This window comes from Elaeis guineensis, chromosome 10 (assembly GCF_000442705.2).
Source record: "Elaeis guineensis isolate ETL-2024a chromosome 10, EG11, whole genome shotgun sequence".
NCBI lineage: Eukaryota > Viridiplantae > Streptophyta > Magnoliopsida > Arecales > Arecaceae > Elaeis > Elaeis guineensis.
Genome location: NC_026002.2, coordinates 36,817,670 through 36,839,921, shown reverse-complemented (window position 1 = coordinate 36,839,921; position 22,252 = coordinate 36,817,670). Strand labels below are relative to the sequence as shown.

General features: G+C 37.8%; 2 protein-coding genes across 6 annotated transcripts; one reads left to right on the top strand and one right to left on the bottom strand.

The window, feature by feature from the left end:
- Nucleotides 1-259: 259 nt before the first annotated feature.
- LOC105052390 (protein DETOXIFICATION 20) lies at nucleotides 260-4,701 on the top strand. Its single transcript, XM_010933187.4, has 8 exons — nucleotides 260-548; nucleotides 1,130-1,671; nucleotides 1,971-2,057; nucleotides 2,156-2,212; nucleotides 2,308-2,546; nucleotides 3,395-3,513; nucleotides 3,859-3,945; nucleotides 4,433-4,701. The coding sequence occupies exons 1-8, from the start codon at nucleotides 303-305 to the stop codon at nucleotides 4,514-4,516; spliced, it is 1,461 nt and encodes a 486-aa protein (XP_010931489.1). The 5' UTR covers nucleotides 260-302; the 3' UTR covers nucleotides 4,517-4,701.
- A 1,587-nt stretch (nucleotides 4,702-6,288) lies between these two features.
- On the bottom strand, nucleotides 6,289-21,801 carry LOC114914554 (uncharacterized). Of its 5 annotated transcripts, XR_003801912.2 has the most exons (4): nucleotides 21,102-21,792; nucleotides 20,277-20,953; nucleotides 20,133-20,167; nucleotides 6,289-6,680 (listed from the first exon to the last, which is right to left on the bottom strand). XR_003801912.2 is itself a non-coding variant. In XM_073244030.1 (2 exons), the coding sequence occupies exon 2, from the start codon at nucleotides 20,943-20,945 to the stop codon at nucleotides 20,577-20,579; it is 369 nt and encodes a 122-aa protein (XP_073100131.1). In that variant the 5' UTR covers nucleotides 20,946-20,989; nucleotides 21,102-21,801; the 3' UTR covers nucleotides 19,854-20,576. The 5 variants fall into 5 exon arrangements, 3 of the variants coding, with proteins under 3 accessions (XP_073100131.1, XP_073100128.1, XP_073100129.1); XR_012134658.1 differs by lacking the exon at nucleotides 20,133-20,167; XM_073244030.1 differs by lacking the exon at nucleotides 6,289-6,680 and having other exon boundaries at nucleotides 19,854-20,989; nucleotides 21,102-21,801.
- Nucleotides 21,802-22,252: the final 451 nt, after the last annotated feature.

Genomic DNA, 22,252 nt, shown 5'->3' with positions numbered 1-22,252 from the left:
GCTGAAAACAACTGCGGTACTAGCTCTTCTTTTCTTACATATCATGAAACAACCGGCCAATTAAATTTCTAGATGCCATCTCATCCACCACGATTATAAAGTGGCTATAATTTTTAAGGGAACACAACTTGGCTCTTGGTGACCTTTGACTCGGTCATGCAAAATTTATGGAGTTTTTTGTCTTTAAACAAAAATGGCCCCACAAGATGGTGAAGTACGTACACCCACGGGTCAATAAATCTATGGAAGCTGTTTGGGTCATTTCTATGCTCTTCCACTGCTGAGACCACGCAACAAAGATTATGGTAGGTGGTGTGGAAGAGAGGCTTCTTCAATGGAACAGAGAGGAAGAGGTGGCCTTGAGCACAAGAGTATGGGTAGAATCCAAGAAGCTATGGAGGGTGGGAGGCCCTGCGATCCTCATAAGGCTTTCGTCCTTCGGGATCTTGGTGGTGACGCAGTCCTTCACGGGATATGATGGTGAGACGGAGCTCGCGGCCTACGCTCTTGTTTTCGCTCTCTTTGTCCGGTTCGCCAATGGGCTCTTGGTCTGTTTCCCTTCCTTTATTATTGCAAATTATAATTTAAAACTAAGATGGAATCCGATAACTAATCTAGTATGCAAGTTTGTAGATGGAAAGTAATTTTTCTAGCCTTCTTACCACTTCAACTGCCTAAGTAGAGCTGAAGGCACTTACATGCAACCAAATATGTTTTTATTATTTTTTTCTGATCTTTACATGATATCTTCCTCTAGTAAAAAAGAATAAAAAAATGGTTAAGAATTTTGATTGTTTGGTTATAGTAAAAATCATCAAGAAGAACTTTTTTTTTTTTTGTTTTTGCTTTCTTATTTGGCTGAGATTTCTCTGAATGTTAACTAAATTATCCACAAGAGATTTATTTTGCTTTTCTTTATAAAACCTTCTATATCTTGGTCGGGAAAAATTTTAGGATGATGAGAGAGATTTTCGACCGCAAATTTTCTCTCAAGATTATTACTAAATATTGAAGAAGAAGATCCCAACATAACCACAACCAATTATAGCTTCAAAGATGAATATTAATTTATCTTTCACCATGGGAATACCATCTCAATTCCTTGCTCTCCCATTACATATCACTGCAGCTGGGAATGGGGAGCGCCACAGAGACACTCTGTGGCCAAGCATTTGGAGCTAAACTTTACCACACGATGGGAATCCACCTCCAGCGCTCATGGATCGTCCTCGCGGTCATTGCCACCCTTCTGGTCCCGTGGTTCATCCTTGCAACCCCAATCCTTCGACTCTTGGGCCAAGAAGAGGACCTATCCACTGTCTCCGGCCCCATAGCTCTCTGGTTCATTCCCATCATCTACTCCTACGTCTTCTACTTCACCATGCAGATGTACCTGCAAGCCCAGCTCAAGAACGTTATAATTGCATGGCTAGCATGCGGATCATTTGTGCTCCATGTGCTCGCATCATGGATCTCGGTCGTCAAGCTGAAATGGGGAGTGGCTGGGGCCATGGGTTCGATGGTCCTGTCGAGTTGGTTGCCCATCTTCGGCGAGTTCGTCTACGTCTTTTGCGGCTGGTGCCCGGAGACATGGAAGGGGTTCTCTTTGAGTGCCTTCTCCGATCTCTTGCCCATCATCAAGCTATCAATTTCTTCTGGCATAATGCTGTGGTTAGCTTGTCTATCTCTTTGCCTTTTGATCAACATAGGATGTCTCCGGGTTGTACCTTTCACACGAAAGAATGATTGACGTTCTCTCACAACATCGACTGTTGGATATCCATCTGCATAGATCTCAAAGCATAACTCATTCATTCTTCTGCCCTGTATAGATGTTGGAGAGGTCATTGTGCGATCCAACAGTAGGTTCGTGTGAAAGAAGGAGAATCTTTTTTCGTGCAAAAGATTCAACCCCCGTCCCTACATAAGATGTGAAATCTTCCAACCACTTTTTCCGATGTTTGTTACAGCTTGCAGGTGTGGTACAACTCCGCTCTGGTCCTATTGGCTGGATTCATGAAGAATGCCAAGATAGCAATAGCAGCCTTCTCCATATGGTTTGCCAAAATTTAGCTTTTCTTTTAGCAAAATGACCGCAACAGAGCTTTTTCATTAGAAGTTGATGTATTAATTTGATTACCGTAACTATTTGCAGCCTCAACATCACTACTTGGGAGCTCATGATATCACTTGGCTTCTTGACCGCCGCAAGGTGTGATTTTAAACTCAATTCGGAATAACTGCAATGGAGCTACACGATATTATCATGTATTCAATTAGTAATTTTTTTGTGGGGGCAATTTCCAGTGTTCGCGTTTCAAATGAACTAGGGATGGGAAATTCGAACGGTGCAAAATTTGCCATCAAGGTTGCCGTGTTAAACTCATCCATCATTGGATTATTCTTCTTCCTGTTGTTTCTGCTCTTCGGCAAGAGCGTTGCGTATGCTTTCACGAATAGCGAGGATGTGGTTGAGGCGGTCGCAAGCTTGTCTGTTCTGTTGGCCATTTCGGTCCTGCCAAACACCATTCAGCCAATCCTTTCAGGTATTTATCCACCAATTGGTTTAATCATTGAGGAGAATATTTATGGTGGCAGAATAGGCCACAAACGGTAGAGAGTCTTAGATTGATTAAAGATGAAACCGTAAGGAATTTTTGAGCTTTAAAAGTCCTTTCAAACCTTAAAAAAGTCCTTTCGAGTTCCAGCTGGTTGGATTTTGTACAGCTTGAAACTCCCATTTGTGTCGCTTGTAAAAATGTTGATGCAAGTCGTCCAGTGAAAGATGCACAGGTTTCTTTCAAGACAGCAACCTTTCTGTTTTTAAGTCGAAACCCATCTTTTGTGGCCATCTAGCGGTCACCAATATCCAAACTCGAGGTGAATGCCGAATGGGATTAGTTAACTAATATCATGCACAAGGTTACCAGACCTTCAATCAATTATTGCACCTATAAGTAAATACACAGATGTTAAAGTAAGTGAAGGTAGTTAATACACTCTTGCATTTGGAGATCATAGCATTGCACCTCGTTCACAATACAAAAGCACACATACCAGCTGAGCTGACTAACAAACACTTAAGTACACAATGTTCATAAAATAAACTTTATGAGAGACATTACGCTCTGGTATTTTTAAGGCTTCTCCTAGGAGCCAATGGAACACCAGAAGTGTCATGTAGTGCAAGAATTCCATGACAAGAAGTTATGATATGTGAATCCAAGCTATCCTATTCAACCTGTTTAGTTATTGGAGACACACATTGCCGATTTCAATTATTATATCTCTCAACAAGGTGAGAAGTAAGGCAAATTTTAATTCTCTAGAGAATTATTATAGAATGTACATGTCTCTCTTTCTCTCTCTCTGATATGTCTGTGAGTATCTCCAGGGGCAGCTATTGGTGCTGGTTATCAGAGTATGGTTGCAGTTGTAAACATCGCATGCTACTACTTGTTGGGAGTTCCTTTGGGAATACTGCTGGGGTACCTCACTAACTTGCAAGTGCAGGTAAGAAAGATACTGGCACTCGGACATCTACTCCTACACCCATCTGTCATTTTGAGAGAACTCCTAAATCCCTCTATTGATCAATCGCTCCAAGAAAAATAAGTCTGGAACATAAGTGCAGTTTGACTTTCAAGTTACAAAAGTAGTTGTTAAAGGATGGAATTTGTTTTGATGCAAGAAATAACATAGTCAACAAGAACTTAAAATGAATTTGTTAATGTTTCCCAAGTGTTTTCTGGCTGTGGAAAAACAGAATTTGATTTTGTTTCCCTCGAGATTGCAGGAAGTGCTTAGTGGCTCTTTCTTTTACATATATAATTGGATTTTATTTTCCTCATTGCTCAGGGCATCTGGATTGGAATGCTGTGTGGGTCGGCAGCACAAATAGTGGTTCTTCTGTTCATCACCATCAGAACAGACTGGGATGGTCAGGTAAAAAAAGCATCTGCTCAATAATCACCAAGGAATAATTTTCAGTCTGGTATATGTAATTTGACAGCTGAAGATCCTGTTAAGAACAATTTGCCACTTACATGGCAAAAAAAATATTCTTGCACCGGAACGTTCCATAAAAATGGAAATCACTTAGAAACTAACATGGAAGAATTTGAACATTCGAACAGGGGTCCAAAGTGTAAGAAAAGAATCCAACTCAAATTTGCATCTAGCATTCAGGATAATGCTTTTACATTTATACAATGATGTTTTCACATATAAGTTATTAATACAGTTCAGTACCTAATCTTTCAATATTAAGCTAGGGCTCATGCAAATGAAGTTTTCTGCATCTATTTTGGCTAGTGAATTTGATTTTATCTTTACAAGTATACTAATTGTGATGACATTCTTGTAGGAATTGTTAGTAATTAGTACATAAAATTCATAGTTGTGAGAAAAGACCATCTTCTGCCTTTTGCAGGTAGAAAAAGCAAATGCGAGATTATACAGGTGGGCATTATCATCAGAAAAAGAATCAAATGGTACCCCCACCTTGATATCTTGAAGAGAATGTATACAAATGTCAGCAACGGAGTCTTTCCCCCTTAAGAAGTTGCGAAGAGAATGCAGATTCTTTATTTTGTTATTGATTCACATTGTAAGCTTATATTTGATCTGATACTGCCTTGCAGTGAATATTGATACTACATTGATTGGAATAAACCAGAGTAAGCATTTTCACCTCCTTCCCATCCTCTTGGCTCTCTCTGTAATATTAAAATGTCAGCTGTTCCAGTTTCTTGTATAAAATGTTTTGCAAGTTGAAAATTGCTTAAAAGCTCTACAGTGACCACCAACTAAATGCTTGGTTAACCTCTATATAGAAAAAGAGCAGTTGGTGCATCTGGGTTTCAAGCTAGCATCAATTTACTGTACTAGCTTCTCCATTCAAGTTTTAAATCAACATACCCAGAAAGCCATTACATTTCCAGATAAGTCAGATAGTTTACAACAGGTTGGCTAATCTAAAATACACTGCCTATTCCCAAGATCAGGATTAGTCATCCAAGTCCAATATCAGGTTCTATTGATAAAATTGTGTGATGTGCAGGTGCTAGCTGTATATCTCTCCCTCAAAAGCCGATTGGTCCACCTGCTACTATAAATGCAATGCATACTGAATTTTCAAGCATCCGGCACTCAGAAATGAAGTCTAATAGGAAGACTCCATTCTTATGAACACAAACATTTCATCTTACTAGGCACAACGTTAGAAAGGTTTCTTTTCTTTTTTCCCTTTATTTAGAACCATTAAAGAATTCTCACATTTTTTTGTCACAAGTATATAGCAGATAGAAATAGGTAAAATGCATAATATATATAGCAGTTGTAACAAGCCACCAAAGTATTAGCACAAAGAACTTCAAGCTGGGCTGTCACTCATGGACGCTACCTTTTGCAGGGCTGCAGGCTTGCAGGCTGCATGAGAAGTTTAGAAGATGGCGACCAGTTGGCAAGCAAGGAGTTGATGGCTGTTGCCCAACTATGCAACCCAAGAGGGAGAGGGGGGAGGGTGAATTGGATTTTCGAAAATTTAAAATTAATCTAGAACCACAAAGATTAAATAATAAAAGGCAAGTTAGTTGAAGTGAGTGATTTAAGCAAAGTGAAGATATTAGATGCAAGAGTGCAAGAAGAAAAAGAAAATAAGATAGAGAACAAGTAAGTACACCACAAACAACCAAGATTTATAGTGGTTCGGTGCCAACCTTGCACCTACATCCACTCCCCAAGCTCATACTTGAGAATTCAAATCCACTAAACCGTATTCAACAAGAATACAACGTCGGTACCTCCGACTCTAGCTATCCCAAGCTAGAACACTTATTTTTCGGATACAAGCCAACCCATACAATCCGATTTAAGGTTCGGATCAACCTTTCCACGTTTTGGAACCCTTCCAAAACTAAAGATCAACTCAAAAACAGAGTATAACAGTTAATCACACGGAAATACAAATGTAGCTCCTTTAATGAGCAAATAAATCTTTAAATATACTTTACACAATAATGAAGAAGCTTTTCTGATTTTTCTCAAGGTGGTTGAAGACTTGAATGAGCTCTTGAGAAGTTGGTGAACTTGAAATGAAAGCTACTTTAACTTCAAGAGGACTTTTTCTTAGGGCTGAAATGAATACTTGAAAAACCTCTTTTTAAAACCTTGTTTATTCTCTCCTTTAAGTGTCTTTTATAGCTTCAAATGATGGTGGAGAGTGATCTGGGTAGTTTTAGAGTCGTTGGAGATCATTAAATGAGCATTAAATGCGCCAAAACGAGCTGAAAAACTAGCCGTTATAGAGTTTTTTCATTGCAGGGGTCGACTCATACACATGAGTCGACTCATGGGGTCGACTTCTGTGGCACAGAACAGAAAATGATTGTTCTGTAATTTTGGCGTGCACAGCAACAGAGATCGACTTATAGGGTCGACTCATGCACAGGGGTCGACTCATGGGGTCGACTCAATTGGGTGTGCCAACCAAAAAACAGCATGCCGTTCAGCCCTATATGACATGAGTCGACTCATGGGGTCGACTCAATTTTATAAACATGATTTTCTTTCAAAATACACATCCAAAAATATTGAAATTGCCTCCAATAGATCACAAATCTTCTGTTCTTGCTCTTGAGGCTTTCGAGTTAGGACTTGGTGAAATTACGATTTTGCTCCTGAAAAACAATAAATCTTTTTTCAAGTCAAAATCATTAGTAACCTCCTCAAATGCTTTGTAATCATCAAAATTAATTCAAGGAGCAACAATCTCCCCCTTTTTGATGATGACAAAACACTTGAGCAAAAACAAAGTATAACATATATAAAGCATTGAACATGAATTTCAAATTTATGAAGATGCATTACTTAGACATCATAACCAATTATTTGAATGAAATGCATCATGAGTAGTTTGAAGATCAATTTGAAATTTGCTTATTAGATTATTTGTTTTGAAAAATGCTGACAATTTTGGTTCTTTGACACATTTGCTTTGACAATTTTGCTTATTGCTCTTAATTCTATTTCTCTATTCTTATTGCTCGATCTCAATTTTTGATTCTCTACTCCCTCTTTTTGACAGCATCAATTAAGATCTTAAGGGATTTTGAAGAGAGAAAAAAAAGATAACATAAAGGACATATTTTCTCTACTCCCCCTTTTTGATATCATATTTTATTTCTTTACTCCCCCACTTTCATTATTTATTTCTCTACTCTCCCTCATTATAGCAATTATAAAGGACATATCAATTTGCTCATATAGAAGATATTGCTATTTATAATATTTTATAGCACAAATATGAGTTATTTTTCATATCTCATAATTAAGACAATTTAATTGATCCCAATCATAAACATTCATTGAGATTCAAAGCATATAAATATATATATCCAAAATGTGACTAAGTACATAGGTGTCCCAATACATATGAGTCAACTCAAAATACAAAAGTCATGGATAAAAACTATCCAAGAGTCAATCAGCCAACAAAATACAAAGACCATAAGATAGATTCTAGACAAAAAAATAAAAAAAGATTAACTATTCTAGATCTAATAGATATAATGGCTAGAGGGATCAGAATCTGAAGAGTCAGAGATATGATGAGGAGATGTAGGATCACATCCACGGACACGACTTTGACCATGTCTGCCTCGGCCACGGATAGAAGTACCGGCACGAGTAGAGGGACGAGAGGATTCTGGAGCCTGAGAAGCTACGGACTGTGTTAGAAGAGAAAGTCTGATGGTGTCCAAAAGATCCAAGGCTCTCGACACAGACTGCATCAGGGTACTAAACTGAGTAGAGGCAGTCTCACTGGAGCCCCTGATCTCTCTTCTCAAAAAGTCAAATCCACTCTCTAAAACTCTTCGAAGTCTAGCCACCTCTGCAGATAGGTCTGAGACCTCCGTGATGTTCTCATGCAGCTGGGGGTGGGCTAAGGCTAAAATTTATCTCTGTAAATCTAAAACTCTGTCTGTCAGTCTCAAAATATATCCCTCGAGCTGCTCAATACGTACGGACTAAATAGTAAGCATCTGAAAGACGATAGAGATATGAGGGATCATGGTCTGATCTGAAACAGCCTGAGAAGTCATCCCCTGAGCAAAATCTGAGGTGGCAAACTGCTGAGATAAAATGAAAGCAACACGTTGGGACATCATCTCAATCTGATCGTCTGCCAGTCTGATTTCTGAATGATCTACTCTGCTCCCAGACTGCGATACAGAAACATGCCTCCTCACAGACTCTAAAGGACTAGCCTCGTGATCAGACATGAACTGAATATCTGGAGATGCTCTGTGATCACGAGGAGGTGAAGACAGTCTCTCCTCCTCTGCTCTCTCCTCAACTGGCTCCTCTACTCTTTCCTCGACACCCTTTGACCAACCGCCATCAGTCCTTGAAAAACCCATACGATGCAGTGTGTTGGAATGAGATAATCTGGCAACTGCCTCCCCCTCAAAACTGACTCCGAACCTCCTAAAGATCAGGGTGAGTGTCATACTATAAGGCAAGTGAACCTTAGACCTGTTCAGGGTCTCTCTCTCATGGCCTCAAACATTAAAGCAGGAAGGTTCAAGGAGATCTCGATGATCACATAGTACATGATGTAAATATCCCTACCAGATAGGAAGTCATATCTGCCACTCCTAGGGACAAACAGTTTGGTTACCATGTGATGTAACAGCCTCATTTCAACAGAAAGAATTTTTACTTTAAATTTATTCAAACTTCCAGTAAAAGTTCTCCCTAAGATAACATTAATTCCTTCTTCTTTAATTGAGAGCTCCATATTAGTATAGCCTTCACAAGGCAAGTACAAAATTTGTCCCAAATACAAAAGATCAAGGATAATATCAATACCTTTTACTGTAGACTTTACTGTTCCATTGAAGTAACTTAAATTCAAATAAAATTATCTGACCAGATCAACATAAGTATTTTCTTTCAATAGACAGTAAAACTCCCATCCTTGATTTCTAATCTTTGTTCCAATGGAGAATCCTTCTTTTTCAAAAAATTTGAAATCTATATTCTTCCCGGATTTCACTTTTCGATCAGAGAGAGGTACCTTGGTTGGACTGATTGGGGACTGTGTAGAAGCTGAAGCAGGACCTGGAGCTGGGATTGGAGCAGGAGAGGGCTCGGCTGCCATTCTTTTTCTGCGCTCAGTCTCTTTCAACCCGTGAACAGATTTTCTTCTCTGTGGGAGCTTCATTTTGGGAGCCATTTGGACAAGAAGGACTTGCAAGGAGTTTAGGAGACTAAATGAGATAGAGAGAAAATTGTTTTAGTGGAAAAGCCAAGATTTTGGAGAGGTGAAGAGCCGATTTGGAAAAGAGAGGTAGAATCTAGGGCAAGCTCGAACCACCCAAATAAGGAAGAAAGAGGAGAGGAAGTTGGTTCCTAAACAGGCGATTTGAAGGGTGAAAATCGATGGGAAGAGAGATTTGAGAGAAATCTTCGGTTTGAGGGAGAAGAGAGGGAGAGCTTTTGGTTCGGTGGGAGGAAGAAGAAGAAGGGCCGAGTCGGCTCAAAGAAAATTTTCCAATAAAAGGAAAGCGCCCGAAGGATTTTGACAGAATTACAAGTTTACCCTAGGGTCGATCCTGGGGGTCGACTCATGGCACAGAAAAAATTCATAAGAATGATGAAAAAATTTGAAAAGATCTGAAACTTTGAGGGAAAAGTGTTTACCTAGAGATTGATCATGTGAAGTACAGTTTTGAGCTTTTAAAAGAAAAGAAGAGATGAGAATTGAGCTCAACAAATTTGGTTCTATGAATTTTTAGCACTAAGAACTTGGAGTTAGAGAGATACTTAAGCTGATGGATCAAGGATTCCTAATTCTCTTCTAATTTCACAAAATCTATTTTCACTTAAGGCCTTGGTAAAAATATCAGCCAATTGTTTCTCAGTACATACGTAGTCAAAAATTATATTATTGTTTTAAACATGTTCTTTTATGAAATGATGTCTAATTTCAATATGTTTTGATCTAGAGTGCTAAATTGAATTTTTAGTTAGATTGATAGCACTAGTGTTATGACATCTTATGGGAGTTTTATTGGGTTTGATGTCAAAATCCTCAAGTTGTTGCTTAATCCACAAGATTTGAGCACAACAACTTCCAGCTGCAATGTATGCGGCCTCGGCCGTAGACAGTGCCACCGAATTTTGTTTCTTGCTAAACCAAGAGATTAAGTTAACTCCCAGAGATATTTGCAAGTTCCACTAGTACTTTTTCTATCTAATCTACATCCAGCAAAATCGGCATCTAAATATCCTATTAAGTCAATTGATGAGTCCTTAGAATACATAGTCCTAGAGTTTGTGTACTATTTAAATATCTAAGGATTCTTTTAACCGCATTCAAGTGTGATTCTTTTAGATTTGATTGAAAGCGAGCACAAAGACATACACTAAACATAATATCTGGTCTACTAGCAGTTAAATACAATAGAAAACCAATCATGCCTCTATAAAATTTTAAGTCTACATTCTTACCTCCTTCATCCTTGTCAAGCTTACATAATGGGCTCATGGGTGAACCAATTGCTTTGGAACCCTCCATTTCAAATCTTTTGAGTAGTTCTTTTGTATATTTGTTTTGAGTGATGGAGATTCCTTCCTTTGTTTGTTTGATTTGGAGTCCGAGGAAGAATGTAAGTTCTTCCATCATACTCATCTCGAACTCCTTCTGCATGAGCTTAGCAAAATCTTGACAAAGAATTTCATTAGTAGACCCAAAAATAATGTCATCAACGTATATTTATATAACTAAAATATCATCTTGATTTTTTTTAATGAAAATGATTGTGTCTACATTTTTTCTTGAAAAATCATTATTAAGCAGAAATTTACTTAGACTTTCATACCAAGCCCTAGGTGCTTGTTTCAAACCATATAATGCTTTGTTTAATTTAAAAACATGATTAGAAAAAGCATGATTTTCAAAATCGGAAGGTTGTTCTACATAAACTTCTTCAGCAATATATCCATTTAGAAAAGCACTTTTGACATCCATTTGGAATAACTTAAAATTCATAAAGCAAACATATGCAAGTAAAAGTCTAATTGCTTCTAATCTAGCAACAGGTGTAAAGGTCTCATCAAAATCAATTTCCTCTTCTTGATTATAATTTTTTGCAATCAATCTTGCTTTATTTCTAATTACATTTCCATATTCATCCAGTTTATTTCTATATACCCATTTTGTACCAATTATTGGATAATTTTTAGGTCTTGATACTAAAGTCCATACATTATTTCTTTCGAATTGTTTAAGTTCTTCTTGCATTGCATTTATCCAATTATAATCTTTTTCAGCTTCATATATGGTTTTAGATTCAAAATGAGAAACAAATGCAAAATGATTGTATGCATCTCTATGAGAAGAACGAGTTCTTACTCCATGCGTAGGATCACCAATGATCAATTTTTTGGGGTGATTGTGATCATATCTCCATTCTTTAAGTAGATCATTTGAGCCTTAAGGTTGTTCTTATTGTTCTTCACCTTCATCCTCTTGTTTGTTTTCATGTTCTTCTTTATTATGAATTGTTGAGTCTTTTAGGGTGATCTCCTTCATCCCTTTTATAAGAGGATCTGTATCATCAATAACTTCATTCTTCCTTGAAGGAAGATCGTTAGTTTCATCAAAAACAACATGTATTGACTCCTCTACTGCTAAAGTTCTTTTGTTGAAAACTCTAAAAGCTTTGCTAGAAGAGGAGTAACCAAGAAAAATAGCTTCATCGGATTTTGTATCAAATTTTTCTAGTCTTTCTTTACCATTGTTCAAAACAAAACATCGACAACCAAAAATATAAAAATATGCAATGTTTGATTTTTTTCCTTTCCAAAGCTCATAGGGAGTTTTCTTTAAAAGTGGTCTAATTAAAGCACGGTTTAATATGTAACATGTCGTATTAATTGCTTCCATCCAAAAATATCTTGGGAGGTTGCTTTCACGTAGCATGGTATGAATCATTTCTTCGAGGGTTCTATTTTTTTCTACTATCCCATTTTGTTGGGGTGTCCTAGGTGCTGAGAAGTTGTGGTCAATACCTTTTTCATTACAAAATTTTTCAAAATCTTGATTTTCAAATTCGATTCCATGATCACTTCGAATATTTTGAATTGAAAAACCTTTTTCATTAGTGACTTTTCGATAAAATTTTGAGAACACATGAAAAGTTTCATCCTTATGTGCCAAAAAGAAGACTCATGTAAAGCGAGAGAAATCATCAATAATCACAAAACCATATCATTTTTTACCTAGACTAGTAGTTCTAGTGGGTCCAAATAAATCCATGTGCAATAGTTCTAATGGCCTAGAAGTTGAAACAATATTTTTAGATTTGAAAGAGACTCTTGTTTGTTTACCTAGTTGGCATGCATCACAAATTCTATCCTTTTCAAAATTCAATTTGGGTAAGCCGGTAACCAATTCCTTTTTAATAAGTTTTGAAAGTGAATACATGCTAATATGTGCAAGCCTACGATGTCAAAGCCAACTAGTCTCATTAATCTTAGCATTCAAGGCTACTAGGTATTGCATGTTTATTTTGGAAAGATCATTCAAATCTACGATATAAACATTACCATGTCTATACCTAACAAATTTAATGCCTTCATCAATAGGACTAGTTACTATGCAAAATAAAGATTCAAAAATGACTTTGTATCCTTTATCACAAAATTGACTGACGCTTAATAGATTATGTTTCAAACCATCTACTAACAAAATATTTTCTATGTATTTGGAGGGAGTGATACCAATATTACCTATACCGATAATTTTTTCTTTACTATTATCTCCAAAGATGACCATCCCTCTATCTTTTGCATCAAGTGTGATGAATTAAAATTCATCACCGGTCATGTGTCTTGAGCACCCACTATCAAAATACCATTTTCAATTTGTGTCTTGGGATGCAAGACACACCTGCATGCAGAAATCAAGTTTTCACTTTAGGTACCCAAGCTTTCTTGGATCCTTTTTGGTTAATTATAGTGGTTCCTTTTGGAACCCATATTTTCTTTACATTAGAATTTTCAGATGTGTTAGAGAAACATGTATAGGATTTGTGTCCTATTTTACCACATTTAAAGCAAGTAATATTTGAAAACTTGTTGCATGATGAGTTTACAAAGATATTTTTCAGAAGTTTTTATTTTTTTAAAGGGTTATATCCAAGACCGGTTTTATCATAAATGACTTTTTGATTGTCAAGTATCATTTGAAGTTTATTTGAACTTAAAATGAACTTTTCAACCATTGGTTTTAACTTGGCAATCTCATTTTTTAAGTTCAAATTTTTTTGAGACAAGATTGATTTTTCATTTGAGATAATCTCATTTTCTTTTAGTAAAGATTTATTCTTTGATTTCAATTCTTTGTTCTTTACCCCTAGCTTCTGTAGTTCATCAATTAGATCATAAAACGCTTCATGAAGTTCTTCAAAAGTAAAGTCATTAGGAGTTTCAGTATTTACCTCATTTTCATGTGCCATAAGGCACAAGTTAGCTTGTTCATTTGAATCTTCTTCTTCGGAGCTTGACTCATCACTTCCGCTCCATGTAGCCATCATAGCCTTTTTCTTATACTTATTAGGATCCTTTTTAAGTTATGGACATTCAGACTTAAAGTGTCCCGACTTCTTACATTTCATAACAAATAAGGGGTTGCTCCTTATCCTTCTCTTTGCTATGTTCCCCTTTTGTAGGTGGCCTCTTCCTCATTCCTTGTCTTCTTTTCTTCAAAAATTTCTTAAACTTTCTAATAATGAGGGTCATTTCTTCATCCAGCTCTTCATTTTCCGTATCATTGGATTTCTCATCAAGTTGAGCAGTGGATTTGAGGGCGATTATCCTCTTCTTTTTGACATCTTCTTCTTGATGTTGTTTCATGCTTAGCTCGTGTGTCATTAGCGATCCTAAAAGCTCCTCCAAAGATAAGATATTCAGATCTTTGGCTTCTTGGATTGCGGTCACTTTGGCCTCCCAAGTCCTTGGTAAAGACCTAAGAATTTTTTTCACGAGATCACTGTTAGAATAAGACTTACCAAGACTTTTTAGACCATTAATAATATCAGTAAAACGAGTAAATATTTCAGTTATTGATTCATCATGCTCCATTTTAAAGAGTTCATATTTATGCACAAACATGTTAATTTTTGATTCCTTCACTTGATTAGTTCCTTCATAAGTTACTTTTAAACTATCCCATATTTTCTTAGCTGATATGCATGTTGAAATACGATTGAATTCATTAGCATCTAGAGCACAATATAAAACATTCATAGCTTTTGCATTAAGTTGAGCCATTTTCTTGTCAACCTCATCCCATTCTTTTTCAGATTTGGTTGATTCCACACCATTAATTATTTTAGTGAGTGTGTGTGGTCCATTTACTATGATACTCCACATATCATAGTCAAGTGCTTGAATAAAGATTTTCATCCGAGCTTTCCAATAGATATAATTTGACCCATTGAAAAGTGGAGGTCGGTTTGTGGACTGCCCCTCGGCTAGTGAAGCACCAACTTGAGTTGCCATAGATCTTTAGCTCTTTGATGGTTAAATCAAAGAAGGACTAAAGCACCGAGTTCTGATACTACTTGTTGCCCAGCTATGCAACCCAAGAGGGGGGTGAATTGGATTTTTGAAAATTTAAAATTAATCTAGAACCACAAGGATTAAGTAATAAAAGACAAGTTAGTTGAAGTAAGTGATTTAAGCAAAGTGAAGATATTAGATGCAAGAGTGCAAGAAGAAAAAGAAAATAAGACAGAGAACAAGTAAGCACACCACAAATAATCAAGATTTATAGTGGTTCGGTGCCAACCTTGCACCTACATCCATTTCCCAAGCTCCTACTTGGGAATTCAAATCCACTAAACCGTATTCAACAAGAATACAACGTCGGTACCTCCGACTCTAGCTATCCCAAGCTAGAACACTTATTTTCCAGATACAAGCCAACCCAATACAATTCGATTCAAGATTCGGATCAACCTTTCCACATTTTGGAACTCTTCCAAAACTAAAGATCAACTCAAAAACAGAGTATAACAGTTAATCACACGAAAATACAAATGTAGCTCCTTTAATGAGCAAATAAAGCTTTAAATACACTTTACATAATAATGAAGAAGCTTTTCTGATTTTCCTCAAGGTGGTTGAAGACTTGAATGAGCTCTTGAGGAGTTGGTGAACTTGAAATGAAAGCTACTTTAACTTCAAATGAACTTTTTCTTAGGGCTGAAATGAATGCTTGAAAAATTTCTTTTTAAAACCTTATTTATTCCCTCCTTTAAATGCATTTTATAGCTTCAAATGATAATGGAGAGTGATCTGGGTAGTTTTAGAGCCGTTGGAGATCATTAAATGAGCATTAAATGCGCCAAAACGAGCTGAAAAACTAGCTGTTACAGAGTTTTTCCATCGCAGGGGTCGACTCATACACATGAGTCGACTCATGGGGTCGACTTCTGTGGCACAGAACAGAAAATGATTGTTCTGTAATTTTGGCGTGCACAGCAACAGAGGTCGACTCATAGAATCGACTCATGCACAGGGGTCGACTCATGGGATCGACTCAATTGGGTATGCTAGTCAAAAAACAGCATGCCGTTCAGCCCCATATGACATGAGTCGACTCATGGGGTCGACTCAATTTTATAAACATGATTTTCTTTTAAAATACACATCCAAAAATATTGAAATTGTCTCCAATAGATCACAAATCTTCTGTTCTTGCTTTTGAGGCTTTTGAGTTAGGTCTTGGTGAAATTACGATTTTGCTCCTGAAAAACAATAAATCTTTTCCAAGCCAAAATCATTAGTAACCTCCTCAAATACTTTGTAATCATCAAAATCAATTCAAGAAGTAACAATGACCTCAGTAGTGCTGTAAGCTCCCACTACACGACTACTTGGCTTCATGCATGCCATCTCCTTGGCCAGAAACTGACCTACCCCACAGCATGCATCCCGCTCATTTTTGAAACCAGATCGAGTTGCATGTACTTCTCAAGGTTAGAAAATTTATCAAGAAAAATAACCAAAAAAACATAGATGATATTAACATTTAATGTAGCAAAATTTGACTTTGCCGGCACCCAAACCACATTGGTTCCAATGCACCCCTTGTCAATGGTAAGAATTAAGTGTTGCCCAGATAGGAAGATATGCATGAATTAAGAACAATGTGCAGTAGCAGAATTAAAAGATAAGATAAGCTATGCATAAATCAAAATAATGTTAAGCAAGAAATAAAAGCAAGTAAAGCAAGCACAATGAGGCATAGCACAAACACAACCAAATTTATAGTGGTTTGTGGAACCTCATACCTACGTTCACTCCCCAAGAGCCCCTTGGGAATTTCATTATAATCTTCCCAATGACAACGTGTTTGTTTTACTCAGGATTACAAACAAACCCATTTGATTTTACAGGATCACCAACTATAACTTATACATTGATTATTTTTGGGGTTCACAATCAATTCAATTAGTTTTACGGGCTTACCAACCAAAACGTATAATGCCCAATTCCAGACTTGGGACGGGCCTAACCCTAAATTTCTTTCCCCAAAAGAAACTTGTAAAGAAAACAAAATACAAGATAGAAAGTTTGAGCATAATATAAAAAATAAAAAATGTAAACTCTTTAAAGCTCAAAGAAAATGCTGAAGGATTGCTCTTTTGATGCTTCACTTCCCTTCTTTAATGCTTGAGAGGATGTGGTTGATGATCGAGAAGATGACTCTTGATTGCTCACTGAATTCTGTACTCAAATTTCTCTCTTTTTCCTTTCTCAAGAGTAGTCAATAATTCTCACTTAATTTGATGATTTTCTCTTTTTATTCTACTTTGCTTCATTCTCAATTAATTCTCTAGCCTTTAATGTGCTTGAAAATTGCTGGAGAATGAGTCTTGATCATTAGAATACTTGGAATAGCCGTTAAAGTCCAAAACTAGCCATTGGAGATATTGTAGAAAACTAGCATTATGCCGATCCCGTGCTTTGGGTCGACCCCAATTCTTTAGAGGTCGACTCCAGCTATCCACAAATCGACTCGAACTCTGCATGAGTCGACTCGGCCACAAAGTCTGAAAAATCAGCTTTCTATTTTTTCTGAGAGAGTCGATTCATCCTTCATAAGAGTCGACTCGCCAGTATGCCAATCTTGTTCCAACATGCTAGAATCGACTCCTCTTCCATGGGGTCGACTCCTGATCAGCCTGAAACTTAAAAATTCTCTGTTTTCAGTCCTTTCAGTGTAGAGGTCAGCTCCTAGCCTTCTGAGGTCGACTCCACTAAATCTGAACTTTGAAAATTCTTCTTTGAAAATCTTGACTTAGCTTCTTTTGAGGGGATATTTTTCATGGATGAATTTTTCAATTTAAATATCTGAAAAATCCTACATTCATCCTTAAAACACATAATCAAAATCACAATTACTTAAAGTTTAGTAATCATCAAAATTAATTATAGGATCAACATTAAGAGATAAGATTTATGTAGTCCTAACTTTCACATGTTATTGCTCATATATAGATCATACATAAGTGGTTTTGAAATAGGGTATGTAGTACCATGAAGTCTTTGATCATCTATTTCTACTAGTTGCTTGCATGCTTCAGATAACCAGTGAATTCTTGATTTTAAGTCTTATTGATCCATTCTTCTCAAAAGAAAAAGAATTAAACGATGTCGAAGAAGAAGCCATCGCATGTTACTGAATGCCTGATTAATAATAGAATTGTAATTAGTTCGAACAAGCAAAATACATTGTAAACAATAGCAGGTCCAGGTGGAAATGAGGATTTACCATCATTTCAAAATAAAAGCATCCAAACCTTATTATCATAAATTTTTGTCATCCTTTTCCTTTTTTTTTTCAGGTACCATAAGGGCTAAATGCTGTTGTATTCATCATCTAAAAGAAGGTTATCATCATTGCATGAAATAAAGTTACATGCTTTCAAAATCAAGCTGAAGAGATGAAGCAAAGGAGAAGATTGCGCAACATAAAAAGATTAGAAACATAATGGGAATCATTATCTAAGTAGTTACTAAATAGATTGCAATATCTTAAAAAATGTCAAAATTGTGGGAATTATGGTTCCTAGCATCCCTACTACCTTGCATTTCCATCTCTCTTGACTCAAATAAGATATTTTCCCATGTTCCATAAAATGTTAAACAGAAATCGAAAAATATTACTCTACTTAATACTGTTGGAATTTATTCTATATTTGATTAGAGTCATAAGAGCAAGGATGGATAGAGTTGGAAGGATGGATGACTTCCATCCACTGTTTGGTTCAAAAAATTTTAGAGATGATGGATAAAAAGGAGGGATTATCCATCCACTCAGGTCCACCATTTTGTATCATTCCAAATTAGAAGAACGCAAGGATGGATGGAGTATCAAGGGATGGGTTTCTATTATGACAAAGTTACTCATTAATTTTTTGCAAAATCCTAACACTCCTTTACTTATTTATTTATTATATATATATATATATATTTATTTTATTTATACTATTTACCTTATACTACTAAATTTTATTACTAATTATTTTAATTTCAGCATATAATTTTTAGAATTATAAATAAATAATTAAAATTATCTTCTATTTTTTATTTATATTCACTAATTTTTTAGTTAGCTATTTGTATAAAATTAATTAACTAGTTAAATTAAATTATAGATTATTTATTTATTTATATATTTATTATATAAATAAATTCATTCATATATACAATTAATTTATAAAATTATTTATTAAATTAAACTAAATATTTATTTAATTATAAATTATAAAAATTATAACTTAATATTGCTCCACTTCTTTAGTATAAGTAAATATTATAAATTAATAATAATAATTTTTATCAAATGATGGTTTAGTAAAAATATCTACAAATATCATCTATCATTCATTTCATTCCTCCTATATCAAATGGAAGAGGGAATCACTGATATCTACTCTCCCATATTTTTATTTTTTCAAACATACGGGAGAATGAATGGAAGATCTATCCATCCTCTCCTTCATCGATCCTTTCTTCTCTATCTATCCTTTGTATCAAATAGATGGCTAGGACATGTTTGATTGAAGGGAGTTAGAGTCTAAAATGAAAATGGAAATGAGTAGCTTCTATTTTAGCCGTTTAATTGGAAGAAATCTCATTCTCATTCCGATTCTAGGAGAGATGGAATGCTTCGATCCCCAAAATCCAATACCTACTTTTTCCTGGCATTCAAATATCATTTCGGTTTTGATTTTGATCATGAACCAAACGCGTTGGGGACAGCCATTCCGGTTCCTATTCCTATCTATTCCTACTCCAGTCACCAATCAAATGTGCCTTAAAGGCTTGGAGCATCCTAAGGCTGCATTTGGTGGTTGGCAATCTATTCAGATTGCTAGCAATTTAATATGGTAATCTTAATTACTGTGTTTGGAATACTTTTTAGGTGGTAATCCAGATTATTTTGGCAATCCAGATTGCTTTATGGGAGGTAATCTTGATTGCCTTGGGGAGGAGTGGCTATCTAGATTACCACTTCTTTGGCAATATTACAATAAAAATTTTGGACAAAATTATCCCTCAAAAAAATCACACAAAATTCATTGCCCAATCCTCAACCCCACCCCCCTCTGCGTGCACCCCCGGACTGCGGCTTCTCCATCTCTCTTTGCTTATCCGCAGCTCCTCCGCCCTTGTCCCCCACCACCCTCCTGTCTCCTTCACACCTATCTCCATCACCCCCATGGCTCCACAAATGCCAGCCCCCTCTCCACCCCCAGTGCCCGTAATTCTCTATACCCTCTGGCCTGCCATTTTTTCGCTCTAACACCACACCCACACCACTCCAGCCATTTCTCATCAGAAAAAAAGAAGAGCATCCGGATAAAATTATTAGAGATATTTTAAGAATTTGATTTCACATTACTGATAATCCGATTGTCATACCAAATATGCAATCAAAATTTTTAATAATTTTACTGTAATATTATCTATGTATACCATATATAATAATCAACATTATTGATAATTTACTGATTGCAATCTATCTTGAAGACCATCTACGTTACCTTCTAAGATTGTCCGGAGATGCATCAAATGCAACCTAAAGCAATACAAGAGAAGATTAGTAGCTAAGGCTAATGGCTTGGGATTTAAAGGATGACCGTTAAAACTTGTAAAAAGAGTCGCCAAACAGAGCCAGAAGTGTGTACCATGGATCAGAGGGTTGGTGATGATCTCCATCACCGCCCGTGATACACATCACGGCGCGCGATCCCGGCGGCTGCCAGCTCAGAATCCAGTCTCCGAAGTCAGGCGGAGAGCTTCGCGCTATACGCCGCGACAATCTCGTCCACCTCTTCCACGCAATCTCGTCCGTCCAACCCGTACGCCCACTCTCACACGATCCGCGGGCGGGCCCCACTCCCCCCAACCCCACCACCATCCTCCTCACATCCGCGGTGTAGAGATCCTGCACCGTCCGATCGATATCACCTCAACTCCCAGCCGTCTCAATTACTTTGGCGGCCGGGATGTGCCCACGAGGAGGCGGGCGAATCCGCGCCGACCGTACTTGGGGCCAAGGCGCTCGGAGCCGCGGGAGAAGAGGGTAACGTAGCCGTCCTTGCCGAAGCAGAGGAGGCGGCGCGGCAGGTGGCGGAGGCGCCGAGCTCGAGATGGAGGATCAGGAGGGTCTCGAACACCTGGCGGGCCTGCTGGCCGAGCCACTGGAAGAGGAAGCGGTCGTAGCCGTACCGCCCGCCGGCGGTGGCCACCGGAGACGATCGTCGCGGGTGTCGGCTGGAAGTTGGCAGTCGCCCATCATCGCCGCTGTCTCTCCCGTTGACGCCGTAGAACGGCGGGACTGGCGGCAGCCCCATCTGCTCAGCTGGAACGCCCGGATCGAAAAGCTTCGAATCAGTCCCTTTTATTGGGGAAAAGAAGCCCTAATTTCTAGCGATGAGATAAAATCTTGGGGTTTTCAATCTAGAAAGCAGGAAAGGGGTATATTAAAGAAGGGGGGACGAGAAGGGTACCACTGAGATCGGGGAGGGGGCGGGGGTGGCAGCCGTTACAGCGAGTGAAGGTGAAGTTGAGAGGGAGGAGGAGATAGAAGAACGTGTTATCACCGCCGCAGTTAACGAAAGAGTCGCTCGGCACGGAGAAGGCGGTCGTCGGAAGTCAGGCGTCCGCCTCCTCCCCGCCGCCGCTGTCGCGGTGTTGGAGTTTCCGGGAAAGAATTTCGTGAGGAAACCAATAGGAAGGCTGGAAATGCTCTGGACCTGCTCAAAATTCGGGCCGCTGCCCGAGCCCGGCCCTTTAAAACGGGCTTGGGATTGAGGGGACTAGGGACCAAGGACTAAGATGGGACCGTAACTTGATCTCTATTTCTCTTCTCCCGAGAATCCCAACCCTTCCAACCCTAATCTCCGATTTGCAGCTCCAGCCCTCCCATCCCCGACCTCCACCTCCATCTTTACAAACCCCACCACCGCCTTCCCACCCCACCGATAGTCCTAAGCTTCCGATCTTCTACTAATTTCACAGAGATCAACTCCCGCACCTAGTCCAACCATTGCATTCGCCTCACTGTCAAGCTCCACGCCATCATCATCATCGCTCCTGACTACCGTCTGATGCTCAAGCACCGCATTCTTTCTTCTTCGGCATGCTCGGCTCTTTTTGACCAGACGAGGGCTAGGGCTTTTCTTCTCTATCATGCCTCCTCCTCCTCCCACCTTCTCTTGGTCAAAGATGCTGGCTCCAATAGGTAAGCGTGATTAATTATTTTGATTTCAAATGAAAAAAAAATGCCCAAGACTCAGTTTGAAAATCGAAAGCTTGATATCTAGTGGGTTCGGGCCTAAAAAAGAGGTCCGAAGGCTCGGCTAAGCTAGGCTCGAGCCTAGAAACTTCTATCTGTCCTTGAGTTGAGCTCGGCCCGAATCTAGCCAAGCCCGCCTGATAAGCAGATTTAATATGCTCGTATGATATTACAAGTATTTGGACATGACAGAAAAAATCTCAAACAATCAATTTTTTATAAAAATAATATTAAAATTAAATAAAATTTTTATCTTTATAAAAATAATTATAACATATCTTCTTAGTATTGGATCATATCTTTTATTTCAGATATAATGCTTGATTAGGCAAACAAAAAGTAGTTTTTGATATATCAATAAAA